General features: G+C 34.9%; 1 protein-coding gene across 3 annotated transcripts in view; it reads right to left on the reverse strand.

The window, feature by feature from the left end:
* The window catches only part of Dym (dymeclin), a 369,953-nt gene that overhangs the window by 100,080 nt on the left and 256,152 nt on the right, over window positions 1–13,721 (reverse strand). For all 3 annotated transcript variants that reach the window (XM_047527019.1, XM_047527018.1, XM_047527017.1), the window contains one exon: window positions 10,769–10,871. In XM_047527019.1, the coding sequence (XP_047382975.1) occupies window positions 10,769–10,871 (103 nt within the window). The remainder of the gene's footprint in view (window positions 1–10,768; window positions 10,872–13,721) is intronic.

A 13,721-nucleotide genomic window follows, 5' to 3' on the forward strand; every position in this document is an offset into this window, starting at 1 on the left:
CTGAATCTATGCTTTTTAAGAATCAAGAAATTTTTCTAAAAATCAAGACAGGAGCCCTCCAACTAAATGTCCCTAAAATCATTCTCAGAAAAATTTTGGAACTCTAGTTTCCTAGCCAAGTTATAGCACAACCCTGAAAATCTGTCTTATTTGTTAATGTCAGGCGTGGTCTTTATGGAAAATTAGTGAGGTGGGAGGCAGGGAGCTATTTGCTTGCTAGAGACTCTGTTTATTTGAATCTTTTAAATCAATTGTATTGGTACAACCACTATAGAAAACAGTATGGAAGTTTAAAAATTAAAAATGGAACCGACCATATGACCCAGCAATCTCACATCTGGGTATGTATCCAAAGGAAATGAAAGTAGAATCTTATAGAATTATCTGAACTCTGACATTAACCATACAATAGTAAAGATAAGGAAACAACTTAACTGCCTGCTGACAGATGAATGAATAAAGAAAATATGGTGTATGCAAGACAACGGAATAACATTCAGCTATAATAAGGAGATGCTCCATTTGTGACACTGCAGATGAAGCTAGAGGGTGCTATGTTATGTGACTAAGACAAAGACAAAGACTGTGTTGTCTCACTTACCTTTGGAATCTGAAAAAGCTGAACACATAGAAGCAGAGAAGAAGATAGTTACCGGGGGATAGTGGTTGGGGCTGAAGGGGAAGATGTTGGTCAAAGTACACAATCTTTCAATTATAAGATAAATAAGTTCTGAGGATTATTACGCAGTATGTTGACTGTAGTTAATAATACTGTGTTTACTAAGGAAATAGATCTTAAATGTTCTCATTCCCCTAAAAAAGGTAATTGTGAGGTTATGAAGTATTAATTAAACTTTGAATGTAGTAAACATTTCACAATATGTACATATGTAATAAATCACAATGTTGTACACCTTAAATTATTTATAAAACATTTATTAGTCAATTATAGCTTAATAAACCTGGGAAAAATTAATTGAACTAAAAAATAAACTTATGAAATCTAATCAATGTGGGGTTTGGGATCTATTTAAATTCAAAGCAGTTGTCTGAGTGATGCTCACCAATCTTATTCTCAAGATTTGGCTCTAACTGGTGTTTTATACTGTTCCTTCATTATGAAACTAACTAGAAAGATCTTGATAGAAATTCACAGTCTTCCTTGGAGAACTAGTTGATCTCAGGGAGAGGGCAGGGAAAGACCAGATGAACTACAGAATCCTGATGGTCTCAGAACAGAGACAGAAGTATACCAAGAGGGCAAAGGATGTAACATGAAAGAGCCCCCAATGGCCAAATCTGGAACAACATGAGCAACATAATAATGGTATTGAATTATAGCACAAAGAATAAAATAGTAGCCATGAGTCTATATTGATATATATTAATAATTGCATAAATAAAGACAGTGGGAAGATATGACAGCTTTTCCTTGCAAAATTTTATTAATAATTGTAAAAGGATGAGAAAAACAGAAATCACCAGTAAATCAGTGATAGGTGCTAAAGGCAAGATCCATGTATAATTTCTAAAATTTTGGGGGAAATGTTCAAGCAGAAACAGGCATAGTCTAAGATCTCTCCCAAATATATAGCAATTACAAAGGAAAAAATAATTTTATGGTACAAAGTCTTTGCAGACGACCTTAGCAAAGTGATCAAGGTAAACATCCCCAGCAACATTTATCGATATTGTGCATCCCTTGATATGATGCAGGGGAGGTGCATTACCTCTGCAGCATGCTTCTCAAGAAGACATAATGTTAATCTAATCCTAGGAAAACATCAGACAGACTCAAATTGGGGAATATTCTACAAAATAACTGATTAGGAGTCTTTAGAAGTGTCAAGATCATGAAAGACAAGGAAGATCAAGGACAGATGAAAACGAAATTTAATGTGGGTTCTTGGGTTGAATCCCAGAAAAGAATGAGGGCATTAATGTTAAAATTGGTGAAATCCAAATGAGATTTGTACTTCAGTACTGTGTACTTCAGTATTCACAGTATTGTATCAATATTAATTTTTTAGTTTTGAAATGTTATATGCTCATGTGAGAAAATAAAAAAGAGAAAACTGAGTAAGTATATAGAAATTCTTTAAAACTCTATAATCCAAACTGTCAGAAGAAAATAAAGGAAAGAAGATAGAAAAGAGAGAAGAAAGGGAAAGGAAGGTATGTGTGTACTTGATAAAAATTTCAAGATCTATTCTATAAAAGGTATATAGGTGGACCTGTGCATTATATTAGCATGCAGATGTGAAAGAAACATGCTTTTCTGGGTTAAATCTCTCTTTAAGTATAGTTAGATTCAATTTTCTTGTATTTATGCTTTTTGCATCTGTAGTCAACTCTTACATATTATGATATAATCTTATACATATTGTGCATGTATGTGTACGTAAAATCTAGCACAAAGTATAATTTTGTACATAGAAGTATATATTATATAGAATAATTTATAAAAAAGTATTTTATCTTCTCTCCTTTCTTCAATCTGACTCCCCAGAACTAACCATTACTTTATAGTGTCTTGTACATTATTCCTGGAAATTTTAACACATCTTTTCAAGCACGTATGTATATGTGTTACTTACATACTACAATTGTGTTTTTAAATAGATTTATATATTGACACCTTTCACATAAACCTGTATGAATTGAATTAACTAAAAAATAGCTGCAGAATACTATGCTGGATGAATTTATACTTTATTTAAGTAGTCCCTTGTTGATGGATATCTTGCTTTTTTCTGTTTTTGCTCTTAAACAAGGGTGAGAAGAAATACACTCTCGAGTAAGTGAGTATTAATTACCAGACCCTTCCCCACTAAAAAATGCAATAAAAAGCCTTATTGCTTATTTTCAAAGTCAAGACACTGCTCAAGAAGCAAATTTTGCCCCCTTGAACATATTTTTTCAAAGTGTGAAATTTATTTTCCTCATTCACTTTTGTGTCATAATTGCAGTCAAGATGATATTTATCTTCTATTACACCTACCAATTGGTTCTTTTATTCTAGTCCTCTAAACATGACTTTTTTAAAAAAATGGCTCCATAGAGATATAATGCACAACCATATATATATATCACCAAATTTAAAGAACACAATTTAAAATTTTTGTGTAATCATCACCAAAATCTTATCTTAAATCATTTCCAAAATCCCCCCAAAATAAAAACTGCCTCTTTGGCAGTCAATCCCTCTCTGCCTCGCATTCCCAAGCCCTAGACATCTACCCTCTGTCCCTCTAATATTTGCCTATTCTGAACACTTTGTACAAGTGGGACTATAAAATAGGGGTCTGGGTACTAGTTGGTAGACATTTGGGTTGTTTCTATTTTTGGCAATTATGAATAATGGTTCTATGAACATTCACATTTTGGGGTGCACATATGTTTTCAATTTATTTGTATCTAAATTCAGGAATAGAATTACTGGGTCATATGGTAATTCTATGTTTAACCTTTTCAGAGGCTGCAAATTGTTTCCCAAATGACTGCACCCACTTTACATGAAGGATATGAGAATTCTAATTTCTCCACATCATTGCCAACATTTGTTATTAGCTGCCTTCTTGATTCTGGCCATCCTAGTATTTCATTTGGTTTTGATTTGTATTTTCCTAATGACTAGTGATGTTTTAGCAATTTCTGATGTCCTTATTGGCTTTTTAAAATATCTTCTTTGAAAACTATTCAGACCCTTTCCCACTAAAAAATGCAATAAAAAGCCTTACTGCTTATTTGAATCATTGTCCAACAGGTGCTCAGCTGACCTTCCATGAAATGATTCAGGGATCCAGGCAATGCCATCCTCTGGAGACTTGGAATCTCCTACTGTATTTCTGCGTCTGGCTAGCAAATGAGGGAAGGGAAGGTAGGAAAGATGGTATAGTGGTGACGTCACTTCTTCCTACACTCCCCTGACTTCCCCTAATCCTACAGCCCTTTCTAGATACAATGGAGTTAAAAGACATTGCTTTGCTGTGTAATTAGGAGAAAATGGATACTGGTGAGCATTCAGTCAACCTCTGTCTCACCCAAAGTTGGGTGCCTAGCACATCAGGAAAGGTAGCTAACTGACTGGAAGTTGCCAACATAACCTGTTCCTTTGTTTATGGTGGTTACTCTGATTTATATTTTGAAGCTCCAGGACACACTGAGATCTTGTAATTCCAAGGTCAGGAAAGTGGGAGCCCATCATTGGTACCAAGGAACTACTGAGATGTCCTCACACAGATTAGAAGGCCCTCCTGATCTTGTTACTTGCCTGTGGACAGTTAACCTTACCTCTGTATCTGATGTCTTACACCTCACTCTCCTGCAGGAACCTCTTCCTGCCACTAAAGGGCATAGAGATAGCCCTATCCTCTGAACTTACACCTGCTGTCCCAGAATGTCTCTCCACACTTGGAGGCATCAGACAAAGAGTTGGTCTTAAGTGCCAAGGATCCTACCTGGATGCACTCATTTAATCCTCACAACTACCTGGGGGTGGTCAGTTCTACTGTTAGTCCTAATTTACAGATGAGGTAACTAAGGACCAGAGAGGCAAAACAACCTTACACAAGGTCAAATACCTCGCCAGCTACAGAATCAGGTTACAAAATATAATATTTGTCCTTTTGTTTTTTCAATACTGGAGACTGAACACAGGGATGCTGTACAACAGAACTACATCCCCAGACTTTTCTTATTTAAGTTGCTCAGACTGATACTGAACTTTCAATTCTCCTGCCTCAGCCCCCTAAGTTGCTGGGATTATAGGCATTTTCCACTGTACTAGCTATTTGCCTAATTAATTAATTAATTTTTTATTTATTTTTGCAGTGCTGAGGATTGAACCCAGGACCTTGTGCTTGTGAGGCAAGCACTCTACCAACAGAGCGATATCCCCAGACGTATTTGCCGATTTTAAAATTGGTTATTTATATTTTTACTCTTTTTTTTTTTTTTTTTTTTTTGCAGTGCTGGGGATTGAACCCAGGGCCTTGTACTTACAAGGCAAGCACTCTACCGACTGAGCTATCTCCCCAGCCCTATATTTTTACTCTTGAGTTTTAAGAATTCTCCACATATTCTGAATATTAGTTCCTTGAGAGCTTGTTTGAAGGTTCTAGCAGAGGAGTACAGCTACTCTTATACCCTTGACTGAAGAATGGTCCTTCTCAATCAGGGAAGGTTGTCCTCTTTGACTGAGCCTGCAGCTTTGGGAAGGATGCACATGGAGCAGTGAGGGAGCAAGGGGACACCTGCCTAGCCAGCCAGTTTAGCAAATCAATGGAGGTGATCAATGGGTTGACAGATGTTGAAGCCAGATTGCCCTCACATCCTGGATATTAGTGCCTGATCCGTATAATTTGTAAACATTTTCTCCCCTTCTGTAGGTTTTTTACTTTCTTAATTGTGTTCTTTGAAACAAAAAGTTTTAAATTTTGATGAAATCCAATTTATTCATCCTTCTTTTGTCATTTGTGTCTTTGGTATTATCTAAGAAATCTTTGCTTTATCCAAAGGCATGAAGACTTACTTATATTTTCTTCTAAAGGTTTGTTGTGTTACCTCTTATATTTAGATCTATGGCCCAACCTAAATTGATTTTGAGTGTGAACATGAGGGGTAATAAATAGATCTTGATCTGTGATTATAGATCTTTTGCAAAATTTGTCATATGTTGAAATGTGTTCTAGTTGTACATTTGTTCTAAGTAGTCTTTTAGATTCCCTGGGTGTAGACACAATACCCTCTTCACTTTTACCATGCTAAAGTAATTCCCAAACAGAAGTTTTAGCAACATTCTGAGGAATGTCACCATCATTTTAATAACTGCATGTAAAGCCAGTAACCACAAATAATTCTTTCAAAAGTGACATCATCAGCTGGGTGCAGTGGCACATTCCTATAATCCCAGTGGCTCAGGAGGCTGAGGCAGGAAGATCGTGAGTCCAAAGCCAGCTTCAGCAAACGTGAGGTGCTAAGCATTTCAGTGAGACCCTGTCTCTAAATAAAATACAAAATAGGGCTGGGGATGTGGCTCAGTGGTCTAGTGCCTCTGAGTTCAATCCCCAGTACCCCCTCCCCCCAAAAAATAAAGTGACAATATCTTAAAATAAAGTGACAAATGTAAGAATTTCAATATTTGGTCATGCCAGTATATCCAAAATAATGGTTCCCATGTTGTATGAATACTAAATTCTTGATTCCAGTCTTGAGTTAAAGAGTAAACACTAACAAGTAATCTTGAAAACAGAACGACTTAAAATGAAAGTGGGGGAATGATAGAAAAATCTCTAATAAATTTTCTTGTCATATGGTAACAGGTTAGCACGTCCCTTAATACATTTCTGAAGAAACAAAATGTCTAAAAGCAGATATAAAACTTATAAACATGACGTAAAATATGATTAATAAGCGTTATCAATGTAAAAGGTAAGACAAATGCCATATACCAGGGTTAGCAGTGTCTTAGGGTTACATATAGAATGATAATATGCAATCATGGCTTGATAAAATAAATTTCAAATACATAAGATAAAATTTCAAGGGCTGGGGAGATAGCTCAGTTGGTAGAGTGCTTGCCTTGCAAGCACAAGGCCCTGGGTTCGATTCCCAACACCCCTCCCCCCAAAAAAAAAATTTTCAAATACACTAATTCTTCAATAAGTTACAATCTAAGCAAACTATTCAAATCAGATTGAGAAACTGAACCTGCTCTATTTATATTGAACTAAAAGGAAAAAAATAACACAACTGTCTCACAAATATGAAAGCACAGATTTTTGATATACAGATCATGCAACAATTAATGGGGAAATTTAGTTATTTAGCACAGAAATTACCCATGTTTAGTATATGTAAGGAACTAATCTGTGACTAGAAAATGTTCAAACAATTCTAATTGTATGTTATACAGATATGGCTGAGGCCCAAGACTTTTTCAATTGAGGACCTCTCCCAAAGTATGCACATATGCTGAGCAGGGCTTCATCCCCTTCACTTAGTAATGTAGTCTGTTTTCTCAGGCTAGGGTATGACAATCTCTATGCCTTCAGAGTGCATTCCTGCCTACTAGAAGAGAAATAATTACAGAATATAAAACAGGGACTATTTAGTTGATGCACATATGTGTGTGTGATACATCACACATTCTCATAGTTCTCAAACATTTTGGTCTCAAGATCTCTTTAACTTCTTAAAAGTCATAGATGCACTCAAAAATCTGTTTTCATATGGATTATGTATATTGGCATTTATCATAGTAAGAACTGAAAATAAGAAAAAATTAAAGCACAAGAATATACAAACACATTGTTACCTGTCAGAGCAATGACTATCATGAATCATGTAGCTTGTGGACAAATCCAACGTGAGACCTGGAGAACTACAGGAATGTGTCTGTATATGTTGGCAATGTGATACTGACTTAGCAAGTCAAGGATAGACCCTTACCTACTGTTTATACTTCTGCTGATTTTTCCAATTCTGGCTCCTCACTTATCTTTGTGAGGGCTTTTTTTGCCTTGTGTCCCTGTATTTACTTTTTGAAGTTACATGATACATCAGTTCTACAAAAAGATTCCAAAGCTCTCCAGGGAGGAAAAAGAGCAACATAATTTCATTTCTATGGTTCCTCCTAGAACAAAATTTAGATTCTTCTCATCCCAATAGTTGTTGAAGCAATTGTTAAGACTAGGGAAACAAAGCCTATATGATGCTGTGACAATATTAACAATTTAAAAGCCACAGTCATAATTTAAAAAACAACTTAAAAAGCAACTATAAGTAATTTGTTATATCTTTGTTTCATTTTCTATATTCAGGTTCCGTTATATGTGACCAAAGTTGTCTGAAAAGTCCATTCTTGTTTTTAAAAACTGTTTAGTTTCCTTTAACAATTCTGTTCTTTTGGTCACTAAATTTTAGAAAGCAAAGCACAGTCAAGCTGTCACCTTGCCTGCCCCTGTAGAGGCACCATCTGTAGTGGGTCTTCTCACTCCCTGCAGAGGACTGGCATGGGATTTCCCCGCCCGCCCCGTCCCCAAAGCAGCCAGGGCAGTTTCCTCATTATCTGAAACTTAGTTGAAAGGTCTCCCCTGAGATGCTCAGACAAACATGGTTGTACTAAACTATTAATACTAATATTTTGGTAACTTGCAATTTGCTTTCTATGTTGTTACTCAACTGACTTGTGAATTACACAGTATAGTAAGTGTAAACATTTTCTTAATAAACTCAGAAACCTCGAGGTAGCCTGAAAGTACTCTATGTACTACAGTGAAAAGAAAAACATATCCTTATTTTTAAGTACTTGTTCAAACTCTTTGCTAATATAGTTTATTCAATCTTGGTACAGTGAGTGTACATTTGGGAATCCACTGCTGCATTAAGACCCTTTCATTTTCCTTTTCCATCTTTTATAAACAAGTAATCTAAAGCAGTAGTCCAGGACACAGAATTTTATGTGGTTGTTGGCAAGGATACTTACCAAGTAAAAATTCTGGGGAATAATAAAAGAAGGAACATACTCATTTTTCAGTTAATGACTAATTTAAAAGAGAAAAAACTATGAGAAAATGATATTAAATTTGCAAATCACTTAATGAACAATGTTTTGAGCAACAGGAATTACCAATAAAATATTGAGTTATCCTGAAAGAGGCGTGGCAGTTCTCATTTTTAAGGTTACTACTATTTTCTTTAATCACCTTTCAGATTGGTGGCAGAGGGAGTGACTGATTCAGTTACCATCACTACCACCGAACTGCTGCTAACCAACCTCTTCAAATAATTCTGAGGAAAGGTGGCAAAACTCAAGTTCATAAACCTATCTGGAAAATGTTGTGATTTGCAAAGTCTCATATATATGAATGCTAAAATAAGAACTGTTAGTGACAGATTCCAAACAAAATTTTCCCACTATTCCTAGGAAGCAGATGCTTTACAAAATTCATTTTACTTTATGAAAATTTCATTAAAGAATAAACTGTGACTTAAAAACTATAAAGTTCAATAACAATTAAAATCTCTGCTACAAATTCAAACTATCCTCTATCATTGCACAATCAACTTCATGATTGGAAAATATCATTACATATGATCTATTTTCTTTAAGAAATCAATTTTATGGATCTCTAATTAAAGGAGGACACTTCAGGACTATATAAATCCAATACAATTTTTGTGGGTAAAATGACAAAGGAATACTGGGTAAATCAAATAATGACAGCATAAAAATAACAAAACATATTGATTGCACCTGGGGTTTCCAAGGAGCTATCAGAAAGAGAGTTTTTCTTATCAAAAGTCAAGGCAAGTATAGAATTAAGTGAACTGTTAAGCTAATTCTTAAAAAATTTTTGAAATTACAAACTTAATACCTTAATGGGATCATACCATATAAAAGTGTGTGTGCGCATGTGTTCATGCTTACACTTGTGTGTGCATGCACACACAGGATGAAAAAGAGCACCAGTTAGGTTATGGCTACACATAGCTACTATGTTTATCAACAACTGATATCCGGTCTGGTTGCTGCTCCCACAGTCTCATATCAGCACAACTATTTAGAAATTAAACAAACCACAGGAAATAAGCAAAACCACTTTTTAGCTGTCTGGTGGCATTGCCACTTTAAACACAAATTTTTAAATTTTCTAATAAAGTTTCTATGTATCAACCCACTTAGCTGTTGTCTGGAGATTTAGGGATGTCTCTATTAGAATTTAATGATCTGGCAAGGTAACTTTTAGTACCCTCATCTAAGCGATGCTCCCAAACCTGAGAGACATCACAGATAGCAGCACTGCCCTAAGGGGACTTCATGCAGCCTCTTCATCCCAGTGCTGCTTTTGTTGTGTTCCATCAGTATCCTGCAAGGTCAGGTGGTAACAAGCTCTTCACCTTTAAAGTGGATGGAACACACAACACACTATTGCTGTCACTTCTGACCACTATTGATATGTCAAATCCCACAGGCACTGAGAATTGGTGCTTCAAGACTCTGATCAGTTAGCTAAAGGCACTACAGTCCCAAGGACGCATTAGGTGGTGCTGTGAAGAAGGGGAAGGTTGAGATGCGATCTTTTGCACAAGTGAGCAAACAGAAAAACCTGGCTGGTACAAATCACCAGAAGAACAAAGCAGAAGTAAATTCAGAAATCAGAAACTCAATGGCTCTCAGTAATGGGATATTCCTAAATCCAGTGAATTTTCAATTTTAAGTTCCAGTTCTTTGTGAAATCCAGGCGTATTTATGCCCCCCACACTCCCTGCCACCCAAGTTCTTCGAGAAAACCTTTATACGCTTCCTATAAAATACCTCCTTTTTTAAAAAAAAATTATTTTTATTGTAAACAAATGGGATACACGTTGTTTTTGTATATGAAGTAAAAGCATACCATTTGTGTAATTATACATTTACATAAGGTAATGGTGTTTGATTCATTCTGTTATCCCGCCCCACCCCTCTTATCCCTCTATACAGTCCCTCCTTCCTCCATTCTTGCGTCCCTCCTCCTTTTGTTTTAAGTAATTAGTTTGAGTGGGTTTTCCTGACTTAGTAGGATTTCTAATTATTAACAACCACTGATTTAGGGTTGATTTTCTTCAACCTCTTGATAACAGTGAAAGACTTTTCCCTTGTTTTGAGACCTCATTCCTTTATTTGCATGTAGAGGTTTCTAAGAGCATGAGAGAGAGATACTGTTATTTATAAATTTAACAATAAGAGGAAGATTTTTATTGATGAAATAAGGTAACTACTTACATAATCTGGCAGAGGAACATCATTGGAACTCAGTGAACCTCTCAAAGACTGTGTGGCTTGTTCCAGAACTTTGTTATGTTTTTTAGACAGCAAAGAAAACAAACTGAAAAAAAAAAAATACACACACACAGAGGAAAACCCATTACATTAAGAGAACTAAGTGTCTCCTTTTTTAGGTCTAATATGGAGTTACATAGTTCTACAGCATATCAATTATTCTGAAATCTACTTGTAAATAACTTTTATCATGCCTACATTAGCAGGATTAATAATACTATTACATAAAAAAACAGTGAAGAGGATGTTTAAATTCTGAATTCTGAAAAATAAAAGAAGTTTGATAGTTTAAAATTAGGTTTCAAATCTAGGAGAAATTTTTAAAACATTACTATAGTGGAGAACAGTGGACAGAGATTGAGAAAACCTGGGATATGGACTAACTTTATAACTAATTCACAATGTAACCTACTATAGGTCACTTGAGCTTATGTATCTTAATTTTCTCATCTTACAAATAAGTGTTGTATTATACTATTATTCTATGCTGTAATATAGGATCAATGCTTCTGTATTTTAGTTTTAGGTTCTTGATTCTCAAAAATTATTTTAAATAGATGTTTTATAAAATTTTACTTCTGGCTATGATGGATTAACTAAAATTAGACTAACTCTCCTGCTGTAATCAACTACAAACTAGAAAAAATTACATGAAACAAGTGTTTTCAGATATTCTACAATATCTGAAATGAAGGATTATAATCTCTAAAAGAGAAATACACATAAGCCCCATAATGGTGAGTTTCTGCATATAGGAATATTCCCGACTGTGACCCAGAAAGGTGGGACCTAAACAGTATACAGCAGGACTGAGCTGAGAAGACTGAGATATGAATTTGGGGCTGCTGTGGCCGCTGGAATTTACAAAGCAGGATACTAGAGAAGAGAGAACTGCAAGAAAGGAGTTCTAGAAATCCAGGTGTCTTCTTGAGTATCTGAGCAAGTACTAAGCTGTGCCTGAGCACAGCAAGATACTACAAGATGTGGCAATGATCTATGCAGAAGCTGTATACTGAACAGAGACTTTGGAGGTCATAAAAGACTGAGGGCTACTGGTGTTCCAATCAGTCAGTGGACAAAACTCCTTGAACATGGACATTCAGTTGAATTCTCAGAAATGCCATGCTTGAGGAGTAGGACTACTCTAATCTAGATTATTGTAGCCTAACAAAGCTAGTGAACAACCATCAAAAAATTAAGTTGATTTATATTAAATGTAAATGAACTAAACACTGAAGTTCAGTATCAGAGATTTTCAGACTGGATAAAACAGCAAGACCCAACTATTTGCTGTTTAAAAGAAACATACTGTAAATTTAAAGACCCAGATAACTTAACAGTTAAATGATATTTAAAAAATCATACAAATATTAATAAGCAAGCTAGAATGGCCATACTGATTTCAGACACATAGGATTAAAGACCAGAATATTAATAGTAATGATAAAGAGAAAGATTTTATAATGATGAAAGCCAATTCACCAAGAATACTTAACAATCCTCAATATTAGAGCCTCAAATATGCATATTATAATTATATGATCCTAATATTCAATCTATTATATCTAATAAAAGAAAGAAATTCTCTTTGGGCTAAATGGTGGCATAAAAATAGAGGCAATTTTGATATCAAGTACTTTCTATGTAAATTTGAGATATGATTATATGTAGTATTTTTTTAGATGCCCAAAATATTTTAAATAAACTATTGACTCAAATATCAATTTAACAAAGTAATGATTTCAGATGATTTAAATGAAGTCTAGACCACTAAAGATTCTTTCTAGATTAAGTTTTTTTTTTTTTTTTAAATGGTGCTGGGGATCAAACCCAGGATCTCATATGCATATTAGGCAAGTACTCTACCACACAGCTACAACCCCAACCCCAGATAAAATTTTAACTAACATTATCAAAAGCATTCTTATACATCAGTGATGAATCTACTGAAAGAAAAACTAGAAAAAACTACCCCATTCACAATAACCTAAAAAAAAAAAAAAAAAAGCTTGAGAATCAATCTAACAATAAAACTACAGAACACTAAAGAAAGAAATTTAAGAAGATCTCAGAAGATGGAAAAACCTCCCATGCTCCTGGGTAGGCAAAATTAATATTGTCAAAATGGCCATAAGTGTTATACAGATTTATATGCAATTCCTATTAAAATCCCAATGACATTCTTCACAGAACTAGAAAAAGCAATCATGAAATTCATTTGGAAAAATAAGAAACTCAGAATAGCCAAAGCAAGAAGAGTAAAGCAGGAGGTATCACAATACCAGACCTTAAACTATACTACAGAGCCATAGTAACAAAAAAAAGGCATGGTATTGGCATCAAAACAGACACATAGACCAATGATACAGAATAGAAGACATAGAGACAAACCCACATAAATACAGTTATCTCATACTAGACAAAGGTGCCAAAAACATATTCACTGGAGAAAAGATAGTCTATTTAACAAATGGTGCTAGGAAAATTGGAATTTCCTATGTAGCAGAATGAAATTAAACCCCTATCTCTCACCATGCATGAAACTCAATTCAAAGTGGATCAAAGACTTAGGCACTAGAAGACAGACTCTATGCCTAACAGAAGAAAAAGTAGCCCCAAATTTCATCATGTCAGCTTAGGATCTGACTTCCTTAACAAGACTCCTAAAGCACAAGAAGTAAAATAAAAAATCAATAAATGGGATGGATTCAAACTAAAAACTTCTCAACAAAGGAAACAATAACATGAAGAGAGAGCCTACAGAATGGGAGAAAATCTTTACCACATGCACCTCAGAGCATTAATCTCCAGGATACATAAAGAATTTAAAAAACACCAAAAAAACCAACCAACCAACCAAACAACAACAACATCAACAACAACAAATAACCCAATC

The sequence above is a fragment of the Sciurus carolinensis genome, chromosome 15 (genome assembly GCF_902686445.1).
Source record: "Sciurus carolinensis chromosome 15, mSciCar1.2, whole genome shotgun sequence".
Lineage (NCBI taxonomy): Eukaryota > Metazoa > Chordata > Mammalia > Rodentia > Sciuridae > Sciurus > Sciurus carolinensis.